General features: G+C 49.8%; 2 protein-coding genes across 9 annotated transcripts in view; both read left to right on the top strand.

The window, feature by feature from the left end:
- Nucleotides 1–12,734, top strand: part of GJC2 (gap junction protein gamma 2) — a 39,885-nt gene extending 27,151 nt beyond the window's left edge. For 5 of the 6 annotated variants that reach the window (XM_042801733.1, XM_042801734.1, XM_033011561.2 and 2 more), the window contains one exon: nucleotides 6,417–12,734. In XM_042801733.1, coding sequence (XP_042657667.1) covers nucleotides 6,437–7,684 — 1,248 coding nt within the window. In that variant the 5' untranslated portion in view covers nucleotides 6,417–6,436 and the 3' untranslated portion in view covers nucleotides 7,685–12,734. Of the gene's footprint in view, nucleotides 1–1,746; nucleotides 2,257–6,416 lie in introns of those variants that run through there. The other variant, XM_033011547.2, reaches the window with a different exon arrangement.
- Nucleotides 12,735–17,910: 5,176 nt separating this feature from the next.
- IBA57 (iron-sulfur cluster assembly factor IBA57) lies at nucleotides 17,911–24,488 on the top strand. Of its 3 annotated transcripts, none has more exons than XM_042802093.1 (4): nucleotides 17,923–18,105; nucleotides 18,265–18,371; nucleotides 20,317–20,663; nucleotides 21,895–24,488. In XM_042802093.1, the coding sequence occupies exons 1-4, from the start codon at nucleotides 18,100–18,102 to the stop codon at nucleotides 22,284–22,286; spliced, it is 852 nt and encodes a 283-aa protein (XP_042658027.1). In that variant the 5' UTR covers nucleotides 17,923–18,099; the 3' UTR covers nucleotides 22,287–24,488. The 3 variants fall into 3 exon arrangements, with proteins under 3 accessions (XP_042658025.1, XP_042658027.1, XP_042658026.1); XM_042802092.1 differs by having other exon boundaries at nucleotides 17,976–18,371; nucleotides 21,895–22,158; nucleotides 24,258–24,488; XM_042802091.1 differs by having other exon boundaries at nucleotides 17,911–18,371.
- Nucleotides 24,489–24,662: the final 174 nt, after the last annotated feature.

The following is a 24,662-nucleotide window of genomic DNA, read 5'->3' as shown; positions in this document are numbered from 1 at the left end:
CTCGATTCCTGCCAGTGGGATGGCCAGACTTGCTGGGCAGGAGGCTGGAGCAAAAGCAGAGGTTGCTTGGCTCGCCTGAAGCGCGGATGCCCCCCCCCCAAAAAAAAAAAAAAAAAAAACCTTCCACCAGACGAGATTGCTGTGTGTATAAATAACCCGCACGGTTAGAAAGCAAAGGGCCTGGAAAGGCTGCATGACCCACGGGACAGGGACCCTGCTGAGCTGCCTTTTATCTCTGAGTTGCTGCCCACAGTCCCGCAGAGCCTGGAAGCAGTTCTCAGCTAGTTATTTTTAAATAACTAATAATACTTCGCAGCTCCATCCTGCGCCGCCCGGAGCGGGTGGAAGTTTCGCCAGTTCTTTGCTGGGAAGGAGGCCTTGGAGGCCATCCCTCAGGTCTGGTGGATCTCATCGGACTTGTGCTTCAGAATTAGAGGGCGCGACGTGCGCTGGAAGCTGTGGGGTCGGCGCTTGGGGAGGGGGATGAACCCAAGGACCACGCGGCGGTCCCCGCAGAGGGTGGCCACGAGGTGACCCACCCCGGCTGTCTCCAGATTCGCAGGGCCGCGCGGGTGAGGAGGCCACTGCCCTGGCATGCTGCTCCGGGAACACGCTGGGGTAATGTGGCCTCGGAGGGGTCCTTGATGGGAGATTTCCAGGGAGGATGGAGTGTTGCTGGAGGAGATCTCCAGCCCCGGTGTTCTCCTCCGAAACCCGCTCCCTATTTCCCCACGTCCTTTGAGAGCGCAAGCTTTGTCGGTGTGCTGTGTGCTTAAGTTGAAGCATGCAGCCAGGGTTGTGATAATTTAACTACTTTAGAGGCTTATTCCCTTAAAATGTCTCCCAAAACCTGGTTTCCTTAGTGTGGCATGTTCCCCCAAGGGTATGTTCATCCTTACATCTAACATAGCTGATAGAGCTTTTCCACTTGCCTATCATAGATGGCAACGTCCAAACAGTGAACTAACTCTTTGTGTGAGTAATTCACTGTGTATGAGCAATGAGTATATAACTTAAAAATCTTCAGGAAAGTTAGTGCACTACATCCAGAAACGCTAGCCCCCCCCCCCACCCCTTGGAGACCCCATTAGATGTAGCCGAGCTCTGGTGTCAGCAGGGGCTCAGATGCTCCCGGGCTCTCGCACAGCAACTTTCAGCAATCTGAGTCGGAGTGTTTGACAGCAGAGTGAATATTCTGCTTTGTAAGGACCGGGGAGGAAAGCTCCCAATAAAATACACCGTTTCAAATGTCCCCCTCGATCGACACGTACATCTCGCCGTGCTTCCTCCCCTCAAAGACTGGGTCTGATCCTTTTCAGGACTTTTTGGCCGCTGCTTGTCGCTTCCTTCTCCTCCTCACTGGCCCTGGGGGAGACTTTCTGCCTTAACTCTCCATTTCTATCTCAGCAGCTACCTGGAGCCCTGACCCCACTGGGGTGGCAATGACAAGGCTCCTCAGGGGTGGAGAAGGGATGAGAGGGGTTCCTTGGACAAGGTGGATGGAGAATTTCTTCTCCACTTGCTTTATGTACATTCCCACGCTACTTCTGATTTCTTCTTCCCTCTGCAAAGAACCCAGAAAGTCTCCGTGTGTGCTCCAAACACCTTCCCCATCCTTCCTCTGCTCTCTGCTCCCACCCACCAGTTTGGAGAGAGGTGCAGAGAAAGCCTGGCCTGGGGTTGCAGCAAAGCAGGAGCTTCAGAGCATTTTTTTCTCACTAGTGCGCCTTCCCTCTTCTTTTTACTATTTTTTTTTTTTTCCCCCCCCCGCAGCAACCAAGGAGCTTTTCCCAAAATGTGTTTTCCACATGTTCTCTATTAGTCATGCTCTCTGTCTTACAAATCCGTTACCAGTGCCACTAGCTGATGCTATTAATTTACTTCCAACCGGCTCACAGAGCTCAGCAGCAAAATTCCAGGCGGCATTCCTAAAACCAGACCCAGCGGCTTGTTTGGATTTAAAATCGGTGTCCCTTTCTTTCCCGGTCTGTAGCACCTTCCCTCCTTCTCCCAAGGCTGGGTGAGGGAACGAGGGGCCGGGAGCGGCGGCGGGACTGGCCGTAGGGGTGCAGGCAGCGCGCGGGGGGCCCCGGCCGCCGCAGAGGCGGGGTTTGACATCGCCTTAAATACGTCCCTTGAGCTCCGGTTTCCAACCACTGGAGCATGGCTGGGCCGAGGCGGCGGGAGTTTATCTAGGGCAAGGCACAGGAATGTCGGCGGAGGAGAGAAAGCCGCCGCGAGAAGCACCATGACTCTGTGAGTGAGTTGGGTTTTTTTCCATTGTTTTCCCCGCAGCTTAAGCAACGGGGTGGGAACCGTGCAGAAAGGAAGCGTGTCCAGCTAGCACAGATGGTTTTCTCTATGTCTTTTTTTTTTTTTTTTTTTTTTTTTTCTTCTTCTGCTTATTTTAGACTCGGGTTTTAAAGTTTTTCCCAGTCCCAACCGTTGTGCCTGATATTGCGCGGAGAGGTCAGCAGGTTTGGGGAAGTAACTGTGTTGAGAACACGGAGCCAACAGCTCATTCCTGTACCTGGCTACACACAATTTTCACTACTTTCAGTGCTGCTGGTGGCTCGAGAGGTCCAACTCCTCCTTTGTAGCTGTTTCAAAGGGAAACTTGTACCCCACGCGCGTTCCCTACGCTGCACGTCAGCTAGTCTGGGAGGTGAGGTGTGAAGATAGTTGTCCGAAAGGATTTCAAAGCCAGAGGGATGGTGTGTCCGCTCAGGCGATCTCTCTGGCAGATAATTTAGCTGTGTGAACCACCTAACACAATCCACCTACCTGCTGCAGATCCACACTGGTTTTTTTCCCCCAGCGAGCCGGACTGTGTCCCTTTCTCACTACTTGGAGGAATCCGGTCTGAAGCACGGGAGATGCAAAAAATCCACTTTCTGTGCTTTGCTATCTGGCATCGTGAGGAGATGAGACATAGGCTTTTTCTAGCACCATCCCATTCCTCAGCAAAAGCGACGTGAACAAACCCTTCCTTGGAAGCTTGTTTGCCTTACGATCGATTCCAAAATATAGCCCCCCTCTAACTTTAATTACTTGGGGAGGGGGGTACTAACCCCCCTCCCCAAGTAATTAAAGGCATTGAAATCTCATAGTATTTATAGACTTTCTAGTCAGCGAGTCGCAAAAAACACTGGAAGTTTAACTGAACTGATTGTAGGAGGGTTTTTAACCTCGTTTCCTTCAGCTGCTGCTTTTAAATAGGGTGCCAGGAGAGTGGGTGGACACACAGGAGCGGACTGTCAAGGTTTGATCATACACCGAGGCAACGGTGGGGTCCCAGGGGTGCAGAAAGAGCTCGAGGCTGTTTCCTGCAGATGTTCCTGCAGATCCAGATGTGCACGGAGGGCTGAGCTGCAGTGTCGATGGCAGGACCGACAGCTCGGGCTGGCGGCCGGTAACCAGAGTCGGTCTTCTCGAAGCAACAACCCACCCCTTCTGTTATTTTGCAGTTGTTTTCCTTTTCCTTGACTCGGGAGGACAGTGCGTGTTTTGAACCAACGCTATCGGGTGCTCCTTTCTAAAATGTGTTTCCCAGAGGAGACAGTGGGTGCTTTGCTAACAACCCTGACTAATATCAGACCAAAACTTGAATATTTCATCCAGAAGACAGCATTACCTCGACCAGACCCTCCCTGCCCCAGCAAGTGGCTGTTGGGAGACGAGTCTGAGCTTTGGGAATTGTGTCCTTGAGTAACACTTGCAAAATGGTAAATTATCCCCAGTGTAGACCTCATAAACCCTTTAGGTGAGCACTGAAATTTGTAAAAGAACTGCTCCGCAGGGCATTTGAAGCCTGTGTTTTAGAACAATTTGAGGTAGGCAGCGGATTGAGGATGCAGATGGGAGTTGGTGGGTGGCTGAGCACCCGCATGGGCGCCGGCCAAGCTGGGGTCGATGTGTGCTCAATCCAAGCCCCAGCCTTGGCCGGATCCGGCTGCTCCAGGGACGGATGCACTAAATCCCCCAGTGGGCCATCGCTGCACCCAGAGGGGTCTTCCCTTCCCAGCCCCCCCGTCAGCCGGAGCTTGGCCGAGTGCCCGGATTAATCCTGCAAATCATTTAATGCCCCCGTTTTGCCCGTATCTGAATGGGGACAGAAATGAGAGGAAGGGTTAGGGCCGCTTTAAAGTGTATCCACCAAGTCTAAAGAAGCAAAAAGGCACTCAGAGGGGATGCTTTCCCATCCCACACCTGAATAAACCCGGTTTTCTCAATAAATAAAGAATAGCTCAGTGGGGATCTCTTTCCACGTTCTTCTGCAGTGGCTGAATTCCGTAGTGGATATCTGCAGCAGCATTTCTGTAGTGACCATTGGGTTCAAGGCATCACTTTTGGGGCAGGAGATGGGGATTCTGGTCCTGGCAGCTTTCAAGGCTGTTGTTCTTCACCAGGTAAATTAAGGGCAGAGAGGAGAACTTCCCCAGCTCTTCTCCTGGCTTATTACCCAGCTCGGAGCGAGCTGTTTCTCTGCTCCCTGCCTCAGTTTCTCCGGCTACAGGACAAGAATAACACCATCTGCAGAGTGCTCCCACAGTCTCGGTCTGGCGTGTGAAGAGTTGGGGGTTTGGGTTCGCAGAGGATTTGTTTGATCTAGAAATAGCAGGGTTAGAAAATTCCATCTGCCTGCTCTCGAGAGCCCTCGACAGCGGAAAAAATTTCACCGCATCTCGAGCCTCGGACCGCGCTGCTACCTCCCGGGGCAGCACAAAGACACGGGCTGAGCCAACCAGCGCTGTTTGGCTCCTGGCCTAAGAAGCAGCGTTGAGCAAAATCGTGTTCCAGAAAGGCTTGACGTGCAGAACAGAGAAAGGCACGTCTCCCTTCTCGCTCCCACGTGGGGCTGTGCCCGTGGCTGCTCCCACCCTGCGATGGGCTCAAAGCCCGGCTTGTGCCAGGGAAACCCTTGAGCGTAATTTTGTGTCTCCACATAAAAGCGTAAAGCCAGTAAAACCAGTAAAGTCAGGTCAGGACGAGGCTTATGCCTCACGGCATCGTTCTCCCTCCTGGATATTTACCTGCGCTCAGCCACACTCCCCCAGCACAGAGGGGTAGGTTTGATGTCCATGCTCTTTCAACGTATGGACAACAGCTCCTCTCTCTTCCTCTGCTTGGTCGCGGAGGACCGTGGGGGAGTAGCCTGTGCCTGGGCAGATACTACTGAGCCATAACACACCGCTGCCATGTGCTACTCTGCCCTAACTCACCGGTGCCCACGCTCGTGTGCTTGGCTCCTACCTTCACCATCGACACAACCGCCCTTTGCTGCGGGGTGCAATCACAAGCATCAGTTCACGGCTGGGGTTGGGCTTTCAGACACCTAAATTACGGCTTGCCAGCGGGTGTCTGCCTGGAAACAAGGTGGGTAAACCCCATGATGAGCCTGAGGGTGGTTCAGAGGAAGGACGCAGGGGAGCAGAAAGGATGGTCCCATCCTCTGCTGCCCTGGAGAGCCCCGCTATCCCCTGCCGCGGTGCTCTTTAGGTCTGAGCGCTTTCCCTATCGCTCTTATCTCCAGGTATCTGCCCGGGTTGCTGCCAGTTGAGCAGGAAAACTGCTGCCTGCCTTTAACGATGCCTGGGGTCACCCACAGAGCTCGGGCTGAGGCCCCATTGCAAGTTATGCTAAACACAAAATGGTTATTACAAGCTCTTCCTCCCCAGCTGTCCAGGTCTAATAAATGCATGGTTTTCTCTGAAAGCTCTTCAAGGTTTATTTTTAAAAGAGTCTGCTTTTGATTAAACATTTGTTTTGTTTTTTTCCAAAAGGAACTTAAAAGGGCCACCAGCCCGTAAACATAAATATTCCCATTCTTTTGCTGATTCTTTGCATTTTTTCTGGGTTTGCTAACGAGAGATATTTCAGCAGTGCAAGTCTCTGTGATGTGGGCAGCATTCTCTATTCCCGCTTTCAGCTTGAGCCCATGGCGTACAAGCAAGGGATTATCACAAGTTAAGCACCTTTTTGTGCCTAGGCGGCTTCCATGGTGCCTCTGCGTTCACTTTCACAGCCAACCAGACCCTTCTTACAGATGATCAGCTTCTTGAAACAGGCAACAAAGTGGGTAACGGTGAAGCTAGTAGGTGCTGTGGCTTGTCGTGGTATTAAGCCGCGTTTAGCTAGTACCACCAGCTATCACTGCCTCCGGTTACGGTGGTGCAGCACATCCCCCACGCTGGGCACAGCTCGTTCCCCGACGCCGCGTTCCCATGGTCAGCCCCACGTCGTGGTCCCTCACAGGTCCCGGGGAGATGGGCCGCAGCAGTGAAGGGTGCCTCTTAGGGACAAAAGGATTTCACCTCTCACAGACGTGCCAGCGTCGCAGCCGTATCGCTGCCTGCAGCCACAGATGTTAACTCACAGCTCTGGTTTTTATCTCCCCCCCCCCCCTCTTCCTGCAGGTTATAACTGAGTAGCCCTTATGACCAACATGAGCTGGAGCTTTCTCACCCGCCTGCTAGAAGAGATTCACAATCACTCCACCTTCGTGGGGAAGGTCTGGCTCACTGTGCTCATCGTCTTCCGCATCGTCTTGACGGCGGTGGGGGGGGAGTCCATCTATTCCGATGAGCAGAGCAAGTTCACCTGTAACACCAAGCAGCCTGGCTGCGACAACGTCTGTTACGATGCCTTTGCGCCGCTGTCACACGTCAGGTTCTGGGTCTTCCAGATCATCATGATATCCACCCCTTCGGTCATGTACCTGGGCTATGCCATCCACAGGATCGCCCGGTCGGCGGAAGAGGAGAAGAAGTTCAAGGGATTCAAGAAGAAGAAGCAGTTTGCTTTGAACTGGCAGGCAGTGCGCAATATGGAGGACCCGATGGAGGCCGACGAAGAGGAGCCCATGATCTCTGATGACACAGCGGAACGGGAGAAAGCCAAAGCCAAGCCCAAGAGCAAAGAGCAACAAAAGCACGATGGGAGGCGGCGCATCCAGCAAGAAGGACTGATGAAAATCTACGTCTTCCAGCTACTTACCAGAGCTTCGTTTGAAGTTTGTTTTTTGATAGGGCAGTATTTGCTCTACGGTTTTGAGGTAGAAGCCTATTACGTCTGCAACAGAGTCCCTTGCCCTCACACTGTGGACTGCTTTGTGTCCCGACCAACAGAGAAGACCATCTTCCTCCTGGTGATGTATGTTGTGAGCTGCCTGTGCTTATTGCTCAACATGTGCGAGATGTTTCACCTGGGGTTTGGGACTATCCGAGATGCTATTCGTAACCGGAAAATCAACAGCTTTAGGCAGCCTCCCTACAACTATGCCTACCCAAAGAACATCTCCTGCCCTCCTGAGTACAACTTGGTGGTGAAATCAGAGAAGTCCACCAAGATCCCCAACAGCCTGATGGCTCACGAGCAGAACTTGGCTAACGTCGCTCAGGAGCAGCAGTGCACCAGCCCGGATGAGAACCTCCCGGCAGACTTGTCCACCCTTCACAAACACTTGCGAGTGGCCCAGGAGCAGTTAGACATAGCATTTCAGAGCTACAGCAGCACCCAAGCCAACACGCAACCTTCTCGAACCAGCAGTCCCGCCTCGGGCGGCACAGTGGTAGAGCAGAACAGGGCCAACACCGCCCAGGAGAAACAAGGTGCTAAACCCAAGGCTTGCTTGGAGAAAGGGAGCTCCAGCAGTAAAGATGGAAAGACGTCTGTATGGATATAGCTTCATCTAAAAGGAAAGAGGGCATCAAAAGCGGGGGTTTTTATTTTGGTTTGTTTCTGTTTTTTCAGCACTGTCTTGCGTTCGTTTCACAGAGAACAAGCGCGATTTTTATATAGAAATCAGGAGAGAGAAGGAGTTTCAGACCAATTTAGTGTTGTCTGCCAGTGCATTAACAAAAGACATTTCTTCCCTGTTTCCAACACGTTCTCCAGTTGGAAACCTCCGGCGAGGGACAGCAAACCCCTCCCGCGTCTTCCACCCCTTCGGTCACCACGGGAGCCCCCAGCAGAGACTGGACAACGCGCTGTGATGGGAAGTGGGAGCTGCTGGTGGCTCGGGAGAGAAGTCAGGCCAACAGCAAGCAGCTCCCCTCCTACACGGCAAGGCTAGAGGGCTGCAGGTTGGGCGGTGTTTAATTACTAAATATCTTTCATCAAAATTAATTTCCGATCCCTTGATAAGAAAATAAAACAACCGGCATATTGCATGAACTTTCCTGACATGCCTACAGCTGATGTCCTGCCTGAATTGTTAGATGCATCTCTGGAAACGGAGGCATCGCTCGATGCTGCGAGCCGTGAGCTGGCACCCACGTCAGGTTACGGGGCAGAAACGCAGTGACTGTCTTACACAGGGAGACCTAAAAGTGTAGCACAGCGCTGGAGGTTTTTGTCTTTTGTTCCTCTGCACCGAAGCAAAAACTGTGCAGCAGGGGCGAGCGGTGACATTGTGTTGTATCGGTGCCTGTGCAGCACTTGCCACAGATGCGATGGGAATCGCAGCAGTTACAGTGGTTTTAACAAACTGCCGCTTCACGTCATCATAAAGTGCCTTTATGCAACCAGGAAAACAAAATCATAAAGGGTTTTGACTTGGTTATTTGCTGAGTAGGAGTAGAGGTTGGAAGATCAGTGCTGGCAAATTTGTTTTTCTGTTTAATCAAACCCTTATAAATAGTGGCAGGCAGCAGGTCTATGCGTAGTGTGTGTATATGATGGGTGCGTGTGTACATATACGTATATATACAGACACATATGAACATGTGTGTGTGAATATAGACATAGAGAGATATACATAAATGTAATATCAACCCTCTGGTAATTTTACAGCCTTCCACCTCCCCTGGGAAAACTCGCCTGGTCCAGGACTATGGCTGACCTCATCCTGGAGCAGTTTTTTGGGCTTCCAGCCTCCAGTCCCACCTGGGGAACTGGCAGATTTCACACACTTGCTCGGGGGGCTTAGCAGAAGATCTGGTTTCAGTTGGGACAGGACCAGGACAGTAGCAGGAAGTTTTTCACTAGTTCATGGGGACCTTTTTGAGTTAAGCTTGGTTCTAGGGTGGTTTTCGTGCAGCTACAGGAATCTGGGGGCATGTTAAAACCAAGCTGCTGAGTTCCAAGGCTCCTGCTAGGGCTGAGGATGTGCTTTGTCAGGGTGGTTTCATCCCATGTCTCTTGCATAGCTGCGGGGTTGTGGCTTTGTACCCCTCCAGTAACAACAAATAGAAATAAAACCTCATCAATGGGAGAGCAGGGAGCATCTCCTGCCAAATAGTAGAGGATGAAAGCAGGCACTGCCCTACTCTGCCACATCTCAGAGCAGGTCTCATCCCTGGGATGTTCCCAAGATGCCTGTGGCTTGGCAGATGCTCTTGCAAGCCCCCCAAGAGTCCAGTGGTTGATTCACCACCAGGGAGAACCCAAATCAGCAGAGCCTTCAAGATCAAACCTAACGTGAAAGAAGTAAATCCTCACCAAACACAGCACCATCCCTGTGGCGAGCTGTTCCCTCAGGTCCATTCCAGCCACCCAAAGTCGCATCCAGGTCCCTGTGTCAGTATTTCTTATCCGTGGGATCTATATGACTTCTTGCTGGGCATCTTTCTCACGTCCCTGAGATCGGTCCCTGAAAAACTTGAGGACGCTTGTTCCCCAAGTGGCTGGGTCCTTTGGCCAGTCTTGGGAACGGGCAGAGAATTTGGGTATGGCCTTCTGCCCCTGGGAACCTCGACTGAGCTGTGCCGTGCCGTTAGAGAACAGTGCCGGCAGCAAAAAAAAAAAAAAAAAAAAAGTAGGATTAAAAAGAAATGAAAGAAACATCCTATGAGGTATCCAGCTGTAAATATTCACTATGGCTTTGCAGAACAGTCTGGGGAAGATTTTCAGGCTTGTTCCTAGTCCTGCTGAAGGCATCGGTAAAATGCCTGGAGTGCTGCCTGTTGTCGTTAGAGATCTTCCTCTTGAAAAAGGGCAACCGCATCCAGGAGGAGGATCACTGTACTCCCCACCAGCGATGGTGAGGAGTAACACACATCTGTCGCGTGGAGGGACGGCCTTTCTGCTGTGAATTTTGAATGAAAGGCTCAGGAAGTTCACACCGCGGCGGTGGGGAGGCAAGCATATCCGGGCGTGCTGTTGGTCCCCGTCCCACGTGAGGGGACGTGCTGTCCTCCTGGGCTGGGCTGCACTGGCAAATGCAGGAGAGGCTGTTTGCTGACGGTGATGCTACTATGAATATAAATGCACACAGGTCCACAGGCCAGGGCTGCTGGGGAGGAAAGCAGAGGTGCCGCTGGGTGGAAATTTGCTCCCTAGTAATTACAGCTGTCCAGGGCACAAGCTCGTCCTCCACATCGACGTGACTTCTCGTTTATCACCAGCCCTGTGTCCCATGGGAAAGAGTGTGTATTTAAAGTCACGCTCCCAAGGGAAGGATGGGAAACTCTGAGGAAAGCGGTGGTTGGATGTTGCTCTTTTTTTCTGATTCCTCTGAAATGAGCAGCTCTATCACAGCCCCGGATAAATTTCTCCTTCTCATGCAACGCCGGCAGGCGCTGTGCTGTGCAGCAGTTTGGATTTTGGATTTCTCCTGCCCATACCAGCGACACCTCCCTCAGACCCAGACATGGCTTGAGCATTTCCTGATGACTCAGATCAGCCCCTCAGCTCCCGATGACTTGTAGATTTACCGGCAAGTCATCAAATGCAGGGATGCCTCCCTGGCTCTTGCCTCAGGAAATCATCCTGGCCTCACCATTGGGAAAAGAGCAGGGGGCAGGTTTTAAGCCAGAAACCCCAGAACCTGATCACGGGGACCTGACTGAATCATTAAATCCACTTTATATAGCAGAGCTATACCCCCTTCCCCAACAATATAGCTGGTCAGTGCCCAACGGGAGCAGATCCCTGGGCTCCATGGCTGCAGGTTCAGAGACACTTAGAGCAACAGAGCTGGAAAAGCTTCTCCCCCAACTTGCCACCATCAAATGCTTCCTTAATGGTTAACGTGAACCCCCCCCTCGCTGCAACTCCTGTCATCTCCTCTCCTCAGCAGCCACGGAGAACATCTCATGCCTTTAATGGCTGCAGAAGCTTTTGGGTGTTTGAAGGCTGGTTTCACCCTCCTCAAGTCTGCTTTAAGCTAAACAACTCCAGTCTTATCAACCTTTCTCCAAGGGCTGCTTTTCTAGCGTGCTTTTTCTTGGTGTCTTTCAACCACCACCAGCCAGTCCACATCTTCCCAGGAGTCTGGCATTACAGGTCCTTGGGCCACCTTCCCACTCTGCTCCTCTTCATGTGCCCATCTGCCACCCGGGCCCTCCCCAGAACCCCACCTTCTGCAGGCACTGGGATTGCTCCCCCTCTTCACATGCGTGTTTGTACAGTCAGGATCTTCCTGCCCTCCTTCAAACTGCCTTTTTATTCTCACACCACAGACCCAGTGCACCGAGGGGGGGAGGGGGTTTGAACGAGCTGTCAGCCCCGCAGCAGATTTGCAGAGGGTAACCCCCCTCTCAGCCATCCTTCGAGCCAGCCCTGCTGATCTGTCAGACTTGAAATACTTCCTTGCATAAAATGCTCCGCAGATGGGAGCTGTTCTTGCTCTCCCATGTTTTCCAAGAGTTTTGACAGGGACAGAAGCACAAAGGCACATTCCCGGCACGATTGCTTCGGTGTCATGGGCTGCCTGGGAGAGATGCAAAGTTGCCAGCCTGGAGAACACCACTGACTCCTCTGACCCTGGGGAGGAGGGACCCCAGTCCTCCCAGATCCCATCTGAGCCGCACGCAGGAGCCAGCATGAGTCAGACAGCCCTGAAATATAAAGGTTGTTTATTATTATTATTATTATTATTATTATTATTATTATTATTATTATTATTATTATTATTATTATTATTATTATTATTATTATTATTATTATTATTATTATTATTATTATTATTATGTATACTAAGTTGCTCACTTCCCCCCATCCTCCTCCACCCTCTGGCCTCTAAAGCCTTTAAGATACTGTGTCTTTCCAACAAGTCACTGCCACAAAAGCCACCAACATGCATTAATGTCTCTGCAGGAGCGACTCCGTTCAGGGCAGGAGCAGAAAATCCTCTCTTTATCATGTCAGTTTGAAAAGGGTAGAGAGCAAAATAAGCACAACCACAAGCAAAAAACCCACCACAATTACAAACTAAACCAGCATCTCGAGGAATTTCAATTAGACGACAGGCAGCATCAGCCACAGAAGAAACACCAGTAGCATAATTAACACTTTGCTCTTTTTTTTTAACAGATAAGTAGTTTTGTTCACACGCAAGACGGGTTTAGCTTTGTAGCTGAACTAATTGTAAATGTTGACTCTCTTGCTAAACTTGGTCAGATAAAGTGCCCACACTTATATTTCTGTTCTTACCATTCAGGGCCACGAATGTCCCACGTAAAAGCCCGATTACCTTGTTGCTTGCATTGCATTCCACTGGGAAATACTTGAATTTAACTCAAGGCCATAACCAGTCTGTGCTGTTATGAAGTTTCTGGGGTCGTTATTTTTTTTTGTTGCTCATTTTTTTTTATGTACTGACTGTATTTGTACTAGAAATGTTTTGAGTATGAGGTTGAATCTGTAATTTTCAGTGTAAATGTTACATCTGGACTGTAGTTAGAATATTAAACACTGGTCAAAAGAGAAAGATACAGCAGTCCAACTCTTCAACTGGCTATTCCACATCCATTACTAATAAAACAGAATAAAACTTACATTTTGTTACAGTAGGTAAAGCGTGTGATGTTTCTGTGAGAAGGGTGATGAGTGTCGATGACAAGAATTTCTTCTCAATCTATTCTTTGCCTGTTTTAGGCATGTAAGAGCTCTATTTTCCAAGATATGGTTATAAATCACTGCAAAATACTTTTGCCTTAAGAAGTAGTTGACCTTCTAGTTGTTTGGGATGTGTTGTCTCCCTGATGAATCACTGCCTACAATTCCTTCAGGCATGGAGCTGAAACAGCTTAGGAAAGCCTGTACTTTCAAAAGCAAGAAAACTTTGCAGAATTGGGGAGAAAGTGATGATTCAAGCTGAGCAAATGATGGGAGAGGATTTGTGAGAAGCCTGCCTTTCCGAAGGACCTCAGTCTTTGCTCCTCCCATTAAATAACAGGCACATTCACTCGCAACCCCTGTCCAAAGAGTCTCCAGGAAACAAATTCTGGACAGAAACATGTTTATTTCTGTTTCTCCAGCAGTTGTGTTATCTTTACAACTTCTTTGGCATGAGGAGGACCAGCTCCCACCACGAGGCAGAGAAGAACAGGATCCTCTAACAAGTCCACAAGGAGGGTCAGTAGTCAGAAGCATTTTAGCTTCATAGCTCACATCCTTTGCAGCGCTACATAAAACACCCAAAAGAAAGGAAAATTGCTAAATAACAAGCTGTGCTTCCAACCAGCAAGGTCTGAGGAATATGGTGAACTTATTCTTGGTGTTGGCTGCTGGGTTGCTACCAGACTTACTCAGACATAGAAGCACCCGTGGGTGGCTGACCTTATCCTGATGTTGCTGCTAGCCACAGTCATGCAGAAATTAACCCTGTAGCGAGCCTTCCTCACTAGCAGCCTTCATCCCTCACTGCCAGGCTTGCTTGAAGTCTCTGTGCCCCAACCCACGGGCAGCCACGTCCTGCCCCGATGGCTCAGGGGACAGGCATCAGCAGGGAGTGAGTGAGGAGCAGCCTCATCTCTTGTCTCCAGGTCACCTCCAAATTGCTGCTGCTGGAGAATGTGGTGGGGACAGCGTCCACAGAGGGAGAGCAGAGCCACAGGGTGATGGGGCCCCTCAGTCTAACGCTCAGTAGGAGGAGGAATGGCAAAAGCAGCCTCCATCTGCCTGTATTCTGGGAACATGCAGCGCGACTGCAAAAAAAAAAAAAAATCCAAAAAACAAAAAAATCATTTCTTTAGAAAGCCAGGCTGAAAATACCAGTGACTCGCCAACATCTCATTCTCTCTGGGATTACGAGACCCATCTTTTTTATTAGCTGCTCCATGCTGCAGACAGTATTCCTGTCAACAGCATCTCACTGGCTCCTAATCACTCCCCCTAGGGAAATGCTAATAACAGCTTTACCTTCATTTTCATCCCCACTAGCACAGAACAGCCCCTTTGGTGCCCAAAGACTCACTCCTTGCAAACTCAACTAGCCGCTTTGCTTTATTTCTGTGTCCAGCCTGCTGTTCTTGCAATTTCCCCCTATCTTCACTGGCCTTTGCATTGCCCATGCCAGCCACAATCCATGTTTTTCCTCCCCAAGATTGTGGAATATTGTCCCTGTGCCAGAAGTGCTGCTATGGTTTACCGCAGCCCCACGTCCTGGCTGCTTGTGACTGACCTCCTGGAGCGTAGCTTGGGGAGTACTTCGTGCACAGGATTAGGGTTGAATAATTCCAGCTGACGTGGGTTGGTGGATGAGAGTTTGTGCTTAGCACCCCGAGAAAAAGCTGGAGAAAATGAGTTTATTATAATAGCATTAACCCACAGGGCTGGCTGCAGGGAGAAAGCAGTTATCCCTGCATTATGGCAGTGCAGCTGAGTTATGGATGAATAAATGCTGACGATGAGCCCTCACGGGTGGGAGCCACGGGCTGTCCTGCTGCTGTGGCAGAGAGCAAGCCCCAGACATGGCAGGGTTTTGGGCGGTGAGAGAGCAGAGAGAGGAAAGCTGGTGGAGCAAGAGGCTGCCGGCAGCTTGTGCAACTGCCCAGGGACCCGTGAGGAACACAGAGAGAACATCTGCCCTTTTTCACCATTTTCTTAGTAGTGGGAATGGTTTCTGAGTTGCCCCAACACACCTGCCTGGGTGAGAGCTGTTCCACCGAGGGGGGATTTTGGGGGATGTTCCCTTTGGGGTAGGGCTTAGCTGGGGACGTTGCATCTTGTCACCCCGCCACGCCGTGCTGCCAGCTCTCCTTCCACAAACACCGCCAACAAAACTGGTGGGGGAATATTCATCAAGCTGAGGTGGGTGTAGTATCATGAAAAAGAGGGAGCTGTAGCTTTCATGGTCTCACCGTGACTTGGCGAGACTTAGGTACAGAGGAGAGGTGGATCTCCACCCCCATGAGATGCCCGCACGGAGCTGGTCCCCCCCCCAGGACCGCTTGCAGTCCGTGGGGTGAACGGGCACTTCTTGGGTGCAGCTGATGTGATTCAGTTTACACAGAGGCTTTGGGGTGAAGTGAAGCATCCTGAAAGTGTCTTTAACTCCATCAAAGGAGCCCAACCCACTCGGGTGTGGATGTCCACATTTGGGTAGATGAATTCCATACAGGAGAGGGCTGTTTTCCCAGTATAACTTTAGATATTTTATGCCAGAGACTCTGGCAGAAGCCAACTGAGCATCGCAGAGAGCTTGCTTTTCAAAATTCCCCCTGCCTCTGCCAATCTGGCTCCGCACCAAGGCATTTTGATGCTCCTCCACTGCCTTCAAAGCATAGACACACAGAAGAGAACCGAGGACACAGACTCATTTTATCAGGCTTTCGGTTGCTGAGCTGAGACTGTGGCTTCAGAGGGTGGGAAGGAAAGGATCCGTGGCTGCGCCTGGGAGCTTTAAACACATCAGAAAAGTCCACGCAACGCCACTCTTGCTGCTTGAAGCACAGCAGGTCAGATGCAACCTCTGCTCCAAACGCGGATACCAGCAAGGGAGATGATATTACTCAGTCCCACAGTATTAATCCCATGGGAGAGTATCAGCCAAGTGCAATATTGCTCTCATGAGCAAAGGCAGGAGGATTTGATCCCGCCGCGGGCAGGTTCTGCTGTGCTAGTGGGTTTTAAAGTCACTGTAACTTCATCCAAACAGCATTGGGAGAAGAATGTGGAGGACAGGGAAGAATCACCCAATGTCTGCCAAATTAATCTCAGGGAAAGCTCTGGGAATCATGTTGTCCCTCTGAGCAGGTTTCAGGTCCCCTACTTTTAGTTAAGAAAGACACACACTCAGCGAGGGCTGGCACAAACCTCTCCTGGACTCTCAGTGTTGCAGGTCTTGACCATGCTATGGCTTTCCTCAAACTATCTCCTGAGCCAACTTAACACACTAAATTGGCAGAGCTGTAGTTTCTGACCTCTGCAAACTTTTAAATACTAGTTTACTGGCAGCATAACTGTGTGCTGAAAGAAAACAAAACCCAGAGAAAAGTGAATAAAAGCGCTAGGAAGTGGAAAATAAAATAAAAAACGCTCAAATGGCTTCCTGGTTCTTTTCTACTTGCACGTTTCTTTCCATTGCCACCCTTTCAAATGTGGCGTGTGGGGTTTCATGCAACACGTGTGATGGTTAGGAGGCAGCACGGGCAAGCACTGCGAGATGGCAAAGGGCTCGTGGGATGGCCACCGCCTGTCCCCACGTCTGGGTGGGTGCAGGAGGGATGTGGGACTGGGTAAAGAAGAGCCAGAGCTGGATCTGGCTGCAGGTCCCACCGTGCCTGTCGGAGCGTGGAGTCTCAGCCCAGCTGTGTTTCCAGATACGTGACTTTCCCCTTTGTCCCCGGACTTCTGAAAAGGAAAGCGCAGCTCCTGCTCTTGGCACGTTTTCCCTTCCAAGGAGAGGAAGTAAAAACAACGATGGTCACCAGCTCTCTGCATCTTCAGCTCCAATTTAGAGGAAGGTGGGTTTCCTCAGCTCCATTTTTTACGTGCCAGCAGCCAGGCAGAGCGCGTTTGCCCGCCAAGGTCACCACGAATCACATCCGCCATCTGTTTTTATTTCTCCACCTTTTTTATTTCTCCACCTGTTTTTATTTCTCTACCTGTTTTTATTTCTCTACCTGCCCTCCCCGCGCAGCTGCCTGACAGGCGTTGCCTCCGAGCGGGGTTAACGCTGAATTTAGGGGTGAAACACGCTGTTTCGCTCAGCCCCCGCCGGCGGCAGATCCGTCCCCCCTGCCCACGGGGATATATGCGATAAGGTTATCACTGCTGGGGCACATGAGGAAAACTGGGTCCTTGCCCAAGGGCTGGCTGGCTGAATGCGCCGTCTGCTGCCGTCGCATTTGCACCTCCTGAAAAAAAACGAGCCCCACTTCGCTTGGGGTTTTTAAGGTCCGGTGGGTTTGCACCGGCGCTGCCTGTCTCGTTGAATGCTGATGGTTCTTTTTTTTTTTTCAGGGTTCATTTCGGGCCCCTTCCCCGCGGGGCCACACGCGTGCTGGTGTTGGCAGCAGCAAGGGGTGGAACGGCCTTTAAAATGAATTACGGCAAGCAGAGGGAAGCAATCCCAAATGCCAGGCAGGGCTCAGGGCCGTTTCTTGAGCTGCGGGATGAATTCCAGAGTAAGGAGCTGCAGCTAAACCCGGGGCTGCCCAGACCCTTCAGAGTCCATTTCCCACAGCGCTAACGAATATTAAAGAGGCAAGGGAACAGCACCTTCAGCTCCGCGCTTTGAACGGCAGGGTTTTAACTCTGTGCAATGCCGCTTTAGTAGAAATTCCCACTGTCAAACGCTATCATTTATTCCAGAATGGAGCTACTGAGCTTTTTTTTTCCCCCAAGAGTGTTAAAAGAGGATGAGGGCAGCGGATGGGTTCTAATGAAATAGAAGTAACAGAGCATTAAAATAGAGTCGAAAACAGGAGAGTTTGGAGCAGCAGCATTTTCCAGCAGGCTAGCCAAAATATCACTGGAGGGGAATGGGTATGTACCCCGATCTGCCTGCAGTTTCCAAGGGATTAAAGGCTCGGCCGGGGAAGGAACGACTAAGGGGGGGGCAGGAACGCCGAGATCAGCCAGGGGAGAGGTTGTCTGGGCAGCACCCCCCTCCAAAAACCGCAGTAGGGAGGTTTTTGTTGTTTTTTTTTTTTTTTTTTTTTCTCCATGTGAGGGGAAGCCGGACCCCAGATGTCCCTCTGAGCAGCGGGAGGGCCAAGTTGGGGGGCGTGGGGAGGGGGGTCCCCAAATTTCCCGATATATGACAGACACTGACGGGGAGGGGGCGGAGTGAGGGGGGGGGGGGCGGGTCCTCCTCCCCTCCAGCAGGCGGCGCCCTCCCCGCGGACACCCACACACAAGATGGCGGCGGCGGCGAGCGGCGGCGGCGGCGGCGAAGCCCGGTGACAGCGTTCGGCTCTGCCCGCCGCCATGTTGGTAAGGGCGGGAGCGGCGGCGGCGAAAAGAACGAGCCTGCCCGGGCTGCGGCGGCTGTGGCGGGGCGGGGGGGCGGCGGCCGCCTGCTGCTGCTGCTGCTTCCCGCTGGGCCGGGCGCTGCTGGCCGTGCAGGGGGCCGACACCGCCCTCTTCCTTCAGGGGCTGCTCACTCACGACGTGACGCGGCTGGAGGGCCGGCCGCGGGCGCTCTACGCGCATGCGCTCAACGCCCAGGGCCGCTGCCTCTATGACCTGATCCTCTACAGGTGAGACCAAGCGGGAGGAAGGGGCGGGGGGAGGAGCTGGGCGAGACCAACTGACAGGGCGGGGGGCGGGGGGGGGGGGGGGGGGGGGGGGGGGCGTGTGTGTCCTGTTGCCAGGGAAACGGGGGCGCGCGGCCTTGGCGGGCTCGCTTCTGTCAGCGCCTGTATCACACATCGGCCTCCAGGGCGTTCCTGGCTTATCCTTATAAATTAACGCCTAATAAAGCGCTCACTCTGTGTATTTTCCATCACCGGCTGCCACCTCTGTGACTTACCCCAGCGGAAAAGCGGAGCGACCTTGAATATTTTTAAAGCAGCCCTCGTCTGCTCGGGCCGTATCCGCAACGAAGCGGTTTGCTGTGGTCACCGGCACCGCGGCACGCCATGTTGTTACCAGAAAGTGGTAATTAATTCACTCTCTAAGACTCAATTTTGGAGTTTTAGAAAGCAGGCATTCTTTATTCCAGCGCCGGACACGCAGGGGATAGCTCCTACTAATGTGTGTGTGAGAGAATGAAATCAACAAGCATTTATACTACCTTAATCATACATACTCATTGCATTTTTATCATATGCATAACTTTTCCGGGAACTCATTTAGCATATGTCAATGTCTCTTGTGCATGTCAGCTGGTGGTCGTTGGGGGGTCTTCAGATGAAGGTTCATAGTCTTCTTCGGTGTGTTCACCAGCTGACCCTTACATATGCGAAAACTCAGTCCTATGGTCATGTACATCTTGTCCTTCAAGGCCTGCTCTGGTTTTGTTGCTCATTTGCAGCTTCTTTACCTTTATGTTTCTTTGTACCTGCCACTACAAGGCCAAACCATCTCCAGAAAGATTAGTTATGAGTGCCTTATCTTAATATACAGTTATTCCAACTATTCCTCCACAGATCAGTATTTGTTCTGCAGCACAATTGTTAAATGGTTAAAACATCTTAAATTGATCTTAATGATTCTATTCCACAAATGTCTATTTTCCAATAATCTTAGTTTGCAGTGTGACGTAGAATAATTATGTCATACGGGCACCCGATGCAGGTGCGGTGTCGGTGAGAAATGGGGTTCGTGGCGTGGTGACTAATGGAAGGTGCTGAAGGTTAAACTTTTAGACCAATGTACCGATGTTATGCTTAGGTCAAGAAAGATGTTTTTTGTATATGTTAAAGCCAAAGGCATCCCCAATCAGAAGAACAAGTAGATAACCTTCTTCTGAGCAAGGACATCCCGGAGCAATTAGACCTTGAAGAGGATACATCGCCAACTTGGCAAGCAAACTCAAGGTCCATATATCCTTAGCTGAACTACCCTCATTATAATACTAAAATCATGCCTAAAGGTCAAGAAAACCCTTGCCCAGGTGAAGAACCCCCTGAGCATCCATGGTATTGTGTCAGCAGTATTAGAATTGTATGCAAATTACTAACCAATCATCGTAGAGAGGACGGACTTGGAAAATTACTAACTGCAAGTTTTGTGTCTAAATAGAGCGCGGAAAGTCCCGTTGGCGTGCTAGCTTTGTGGAATTACCACCTAGCACCCATCTCTGCACAGATGTGAAATAAAAGAAAGACCTCGACCCTGTGTGTGTTGGCTTAATACTGGGTGAAAGAACCTTTCTTTTGGGATAACAAAGGCACGGCTGAACGAAGCTTGTCCTGCTGCTGAAAGCCACCTTGCTTTCATTAAGCGTGAGTGGTACAGAAAACTGTAAGGCCAGGCCTGTTTCTGTCCCTGAGAGAGGTGAGGGCAGCATTTGATGGAAAAGAGTGGAACTGGATAGCTGAAAAAGTTCAAATATTTCACTTCAGGGAGCTGAGTGTGCACCAGCAGCCTTCGGTGAAATTCCCCAGATCTCTGGATTCACACCAGGATCAAGATAAAGCATGTTGGCTTCTGCTACGGCAGGGGTTTGTTTTTCTGACCTTGTAGGTGTTACTTTTTTAGGCTTCACAAGAGTCCAGAAGAAGAGCCGCACATCCTGCTGGAGTGTGACAGCAGCGTGCTGGACGCCATACAAAAACATCTGAAATTGTACAAGATCCGGAGGAAAGTAAACATCACCCCTTGCCTTGACCTCTCTTTGTGGGCTGTCATCCCTGGGGAGCAGGCTGGAGACATTGACAGTTCCCTCGCTAAATGTGCAGACCAGGCTCTGATTTTAACTCCTGACCCCAGAACAGAAGTCATGGGCTGGAGACTGATTACAAAAAAGGAAGCAAATCTATTGGAGATTATCCCTGGGAGTCATATTGGAAACATTCAGGATTACCACAGGCACAGGTATAAACAAGGTAAAGCCAAGTCCTGTTTTACACTGTCACTGGATTTTGGGAAATTTATTTATTTATGTATTATCACAGTTTCTTTGTATTATCAGAGTCCATATGCTGATACAAGACAGAGGAATAAACTATGACAGCCGCATTGGTATGTCACAATGTGTTTGACTTGTTAGTAAATTGCTACTTTGAGGATAAAAGTGATCTGGTAGTTATAATTCTGTCTGGTGGCAGAATCAGTATTTGGGTACAGTTTCCTGTTACTAAGATTATGAGGTGGTGTGTCAGGAATGCTAACAGCAAAATAAAAACAGGATTATTCATTTTTTTAGAGGGAAACTTCTGTGGCTTGAGTCATTTTGATTATTTTGGGATTACACACAGTCTGTGTGTTTTCCTTGTCGCTAAGGAAGGAAAAGGAAACACCCTAACATACTTTCCTAAAAATGTATGACTGGTTTTGCAGAGTTAACTCAGAGACCAAGGGGCGGGTGTTTGATTTTAGAGGGAACTCAATGCCTGGAGCCCCTGGGCCTGCGCAGAGCTTCCACTGAGTTTACTGTGTCCATGCAGATAGTGGATTATATTAATTGTCAGACTGAAAGATGATAGTCCTCTGCTTAAACCTGAATCCATCTGGTTTGGAAAAGCAAGGTGTTAATGGATCAAACTGGGCTGGATGGTGGGGGTGTGCCGCCTGCCTGAAACACCAGCGCTCGTCTTGCTGTGCTGCTGCGGCAGGCTGGGTCCAACGCTCTGCTTCAAAAAAATACTATTTTTGTGTCACAAAAGGAACAACTACTTATATAGACGTTCAACATTTGGGCTTTAACAAAGGCAGTTGGCCAACTTACATTCTTTAGCTTTGAAGAAAATAAATCGTATTGACATTCAAGTCTACTTGTGGGGTGTGGGGGAGAAGAATTATGCCTTTGGCATTACATGTAAGTTGGTGCCTTGGAGTCGTTTGGGGTGCTTTGAATTTCCCCAGGTGTGCTTGTGAAGTGCAGTAATCTTCATGAAATTAGGTTCTAGTGCAGTTCTCTGTTTACCCTTTGGAGTAAACATCATTTATAGCTAATGATTTCACTCAGGCCCAAGCCGGAGAAGCGGGTAGTTCATTGTTTCACACTGTTTTTTATGGGTTCTCTTGGTTTTACAACTCACAGAGGAGGCATATTTCAGAGATCTTAAATACCGAAGATCTTACCGCATTTACCCATTGGTTTTACTTTTTTCCTAGGAATTCCTGAAGGTGTAAAAGATCTCCCTCCTGGAGTAGCCCTCCCGCTGGAATCCAACCTGGCCTACATGAACGGCATCAGCTTCACCAAAGGCTGTTACATCGGCCAGGAGTTGACAGCCAGGACCCACCACATGGGTGTCATTCGCAAACGTCTGCTGCCAATCCACTTTTCAGCTCCTCTTCCCAAGGACAGCGTTCCCGAGGGTGCCGAGATTTTAACTGAATCAGGAAAATCAGCCGGCAAGTTCCGAGCTGGAGGAGGTGAATTTGGTATAGCTTTGCTGAGATTAGCTAATATAAATGAACCACTCTGCCTAAATATAGCAGGTGATAAAGTGAAGCTCACTGCGAGTATACCCAAGTGGTGGCCAAAACCTGCTAGTAAATAAATGAAGAACCACCACTTGCACATTTGCCTTATTGAGAATATATTTTGTGTGATACATTTAGGAAGGCGACTGTGCCTTTCAGCTGTTGTTTGTGGTGGTTGATGGGGTGAGGGTGTTCCAGGATTCTTCAAATCGGGACTAAACAGCAGGAACCCAAACCAGCGGCGGGTTTGACAGGAGGATAATCTGTTAAGCATTGTGGAGACACCTGTACAGGGTTCATAGGGAAGTGCACCTTTTTTTTTTTTTTTTTTTTTTTCCTTGAGGGTGCCCTGTATTTATTTAGGGGGTGCCACATGTTGTCGGGTTGGAGTCCTGCTGAATTTTCAGCCCACCGCTCGCTGAATCAGACTGTGCTCTGCGTAGGGTGTGGTGTGTGTTCAGACTGAAGCGAGTGATGGGAGCAGGAGTTTCCCCTCTGTATGCACTGAATGTTCAGAATAACCATTCTGTGGCATTAGAATGTGGGTGTTGTTTTGTTTTGTTTTTTTTTTAATGGAGGGCATGCTGCTCTTACCTTGCATAAGATAAATAATTAGGCTAAAGTGTCCACTGCAAATTACCCCTTGCATTGAGCTTCATCTTAAACTTGCTGATTGGGGGGGTGTGGTTTTTTCCACCACTCTAACTGCTAATTGTGTTCAGGAAGAGGAATACCTTGAGCTCCACATTTCAGACATTGATTTTAATAACTCATTCCTGGTGGGAAAGCTTTCAAACATCCCAGTCCCCTGCTTCCGTGCCGGCAGAGGGAGCACAGCCAGCAGCAGCCAGCTCCTCTTGCTCCTGACCTTGCTCCTGCACGCTTCCTTCACTCAAACAACTGTTTTGGAGAGAAAAGCAGTATTTTACAGAAATAAAGGTGCCCTAGTGTGTGCCCTGGGGTGATTCTTGCACTGGCGTGTTGGTGCTTGGCAGAATAATCTCCTACTAGAAGCACGTGCCCTCCAGTTGCCAACAACAGTTGAGGGGTGGAATTTTTTTTTTTTTTTGGCAGCAACATCTTTGCTTTGTCATCTTGTAGGAAAATCCACCGCGCTTTCCTGAAGCCTTTTGGCAGGCGTTACCTCAATCCCCCCACAGAGCTGGTGAAGGGATGGCATGTCCCCATCTCCCCCCTTTGCTCCTTCCCTCAGCGGTAAGCTGCATCCTAGGAGAAAGGGTTAATGCAACATGTGCTCTTGGCTGAGCCTGGTGTTCCTCAGGGAGAATTTTCACCACAGTTGTCCTGAGGGAGGATTTTCACCACACTCCCTTCTCCAGCTGCTTCACCACCAGGCTTGATCTGAGAGCTCTCTGCACCCCTTGTTCAAAAACCTGTCCCTGCTCCCATCTCTAGCTGAGATTTTCTCCATCCACCATCCGCTATGGGTTTTTAGAGCAGCTCAGCACTTCAGGGATTCTTTGCTTTTTTTGTGGCTCCTGCTGCTCTTCTGTCTTTGCTTTTTCTTGCTTCTACAGCCCATGTATTCCTTTTTGCCCCCCTCAAGCCAACCAGCTCTGTGTCTCCTAACCCTGTCAACCTGCAGCAATTTACAGTAATTTACAGTAAATTACCTATGTATTTTCATATTACAATAAATTGATTGTGTGCCCGCTGTGTGTGAAAGGGCGTGATGAGAGAGATGAGCAGGTGAGATCCCATGCAGACCAAAAAAATAAAGCCTTTGCATGCGTATTTGTGACAAAAACCGTCCAAAGCACATTCTGCCACTGTGTCACTGTTACTGTGAAAGGAATTTATCTGTGAAAAATGCTGATATTGGTTAAAATTCTTTATGCTTGCTGTAAAATGAGTTTGTGGAATATAGCATTAAAAGTTTATTGTATCAGTAACTTAAATGAGACTTGTCTGAAAGAGAAGAGACGTTACCTTTTATTTACCTTGTGTGAAGTTACACAACAGAGTATTTTTTCAGGTTGCTTGCTGACAAGAAACATGTCTTGCAATGTTTGTCACCCTTTTGTCAGGTTTGAGATTGTTAACAAAGTCTTTCTGCTGGAGAAATAAATGAAACTGCAGTGCTTCACCCTTTCTGGATCTTCTGAATGCGACAAAGGCGAGACTGTGCTGCCCGTGGCGATGCCGCTTTGCCAGAAGCAGCTTTTCCTCTTTGCCACCCATTGTGCAAAGTCTCCTCAGAATAGTTATATTGTACTGGTATGCGCACAGCCTGAATAAACACCACGTTTCTTCAGTTAGGGGAAGTCCTGCATCTTTTTTTTTTTTTTTTTCTGGCGCACACACGTCTCTTTTGTCTCTTAACGTATTTGAAAGGCTTTTCTGTTGCTAACAGCTGCAGGTTACAAATGTGGATGGTTAGACACAAAGTAAGGTGGTTCTAAAAATAAAGAGGTGCTAGATCGCTTCTGGAG

Source organism: Tyto alba, unplaced genomic scaffold (genome assembly GCF_018691265.1).
Source record: "Tyto alba isolate M040663 unplaced genomic scaffold, T.alba_DEE_v4.0 Super-Scaffold_38, whole genome shotgun sequence".
Classification (NCBI taxonomy): domain Eukaryota; kingdom Metazoa; phylum Chordata; class Aves; order Strigiformes; family Tytonidae; genus Tyto; species Tyto alba.
The sequence above is the reverse complement of the archived record's forward strand: the minus strand, read 5'-3'. Positions and strand labels throughout refer to the sequence as shown.

Bases quoted from the DNA above. Each gene is read 5' to 3' on its own strand.
- IBA57 (XM_042802091.1), top strand. From the start codon at position 18,100: ATGTTGGTAAGGGCGGGAGCGGCGGCGGCGAAAAGAACGAGCCTGCCC. The intron at 18,372-20,316 runs GTGAGACCAAGC...TTACTTTTTTAG, and splicing joins TATGACCTGATCCTCTACAG to GCTTCACAAGAGTCCAGAAG. The intron at 20,664-21,894 runs GTAAAGCCAAGT...CTTTTTTCCTAG, and splicing joins CAGGCACAGGTATAAACAAG to GAATTCCTGAAGGTGTAAAA.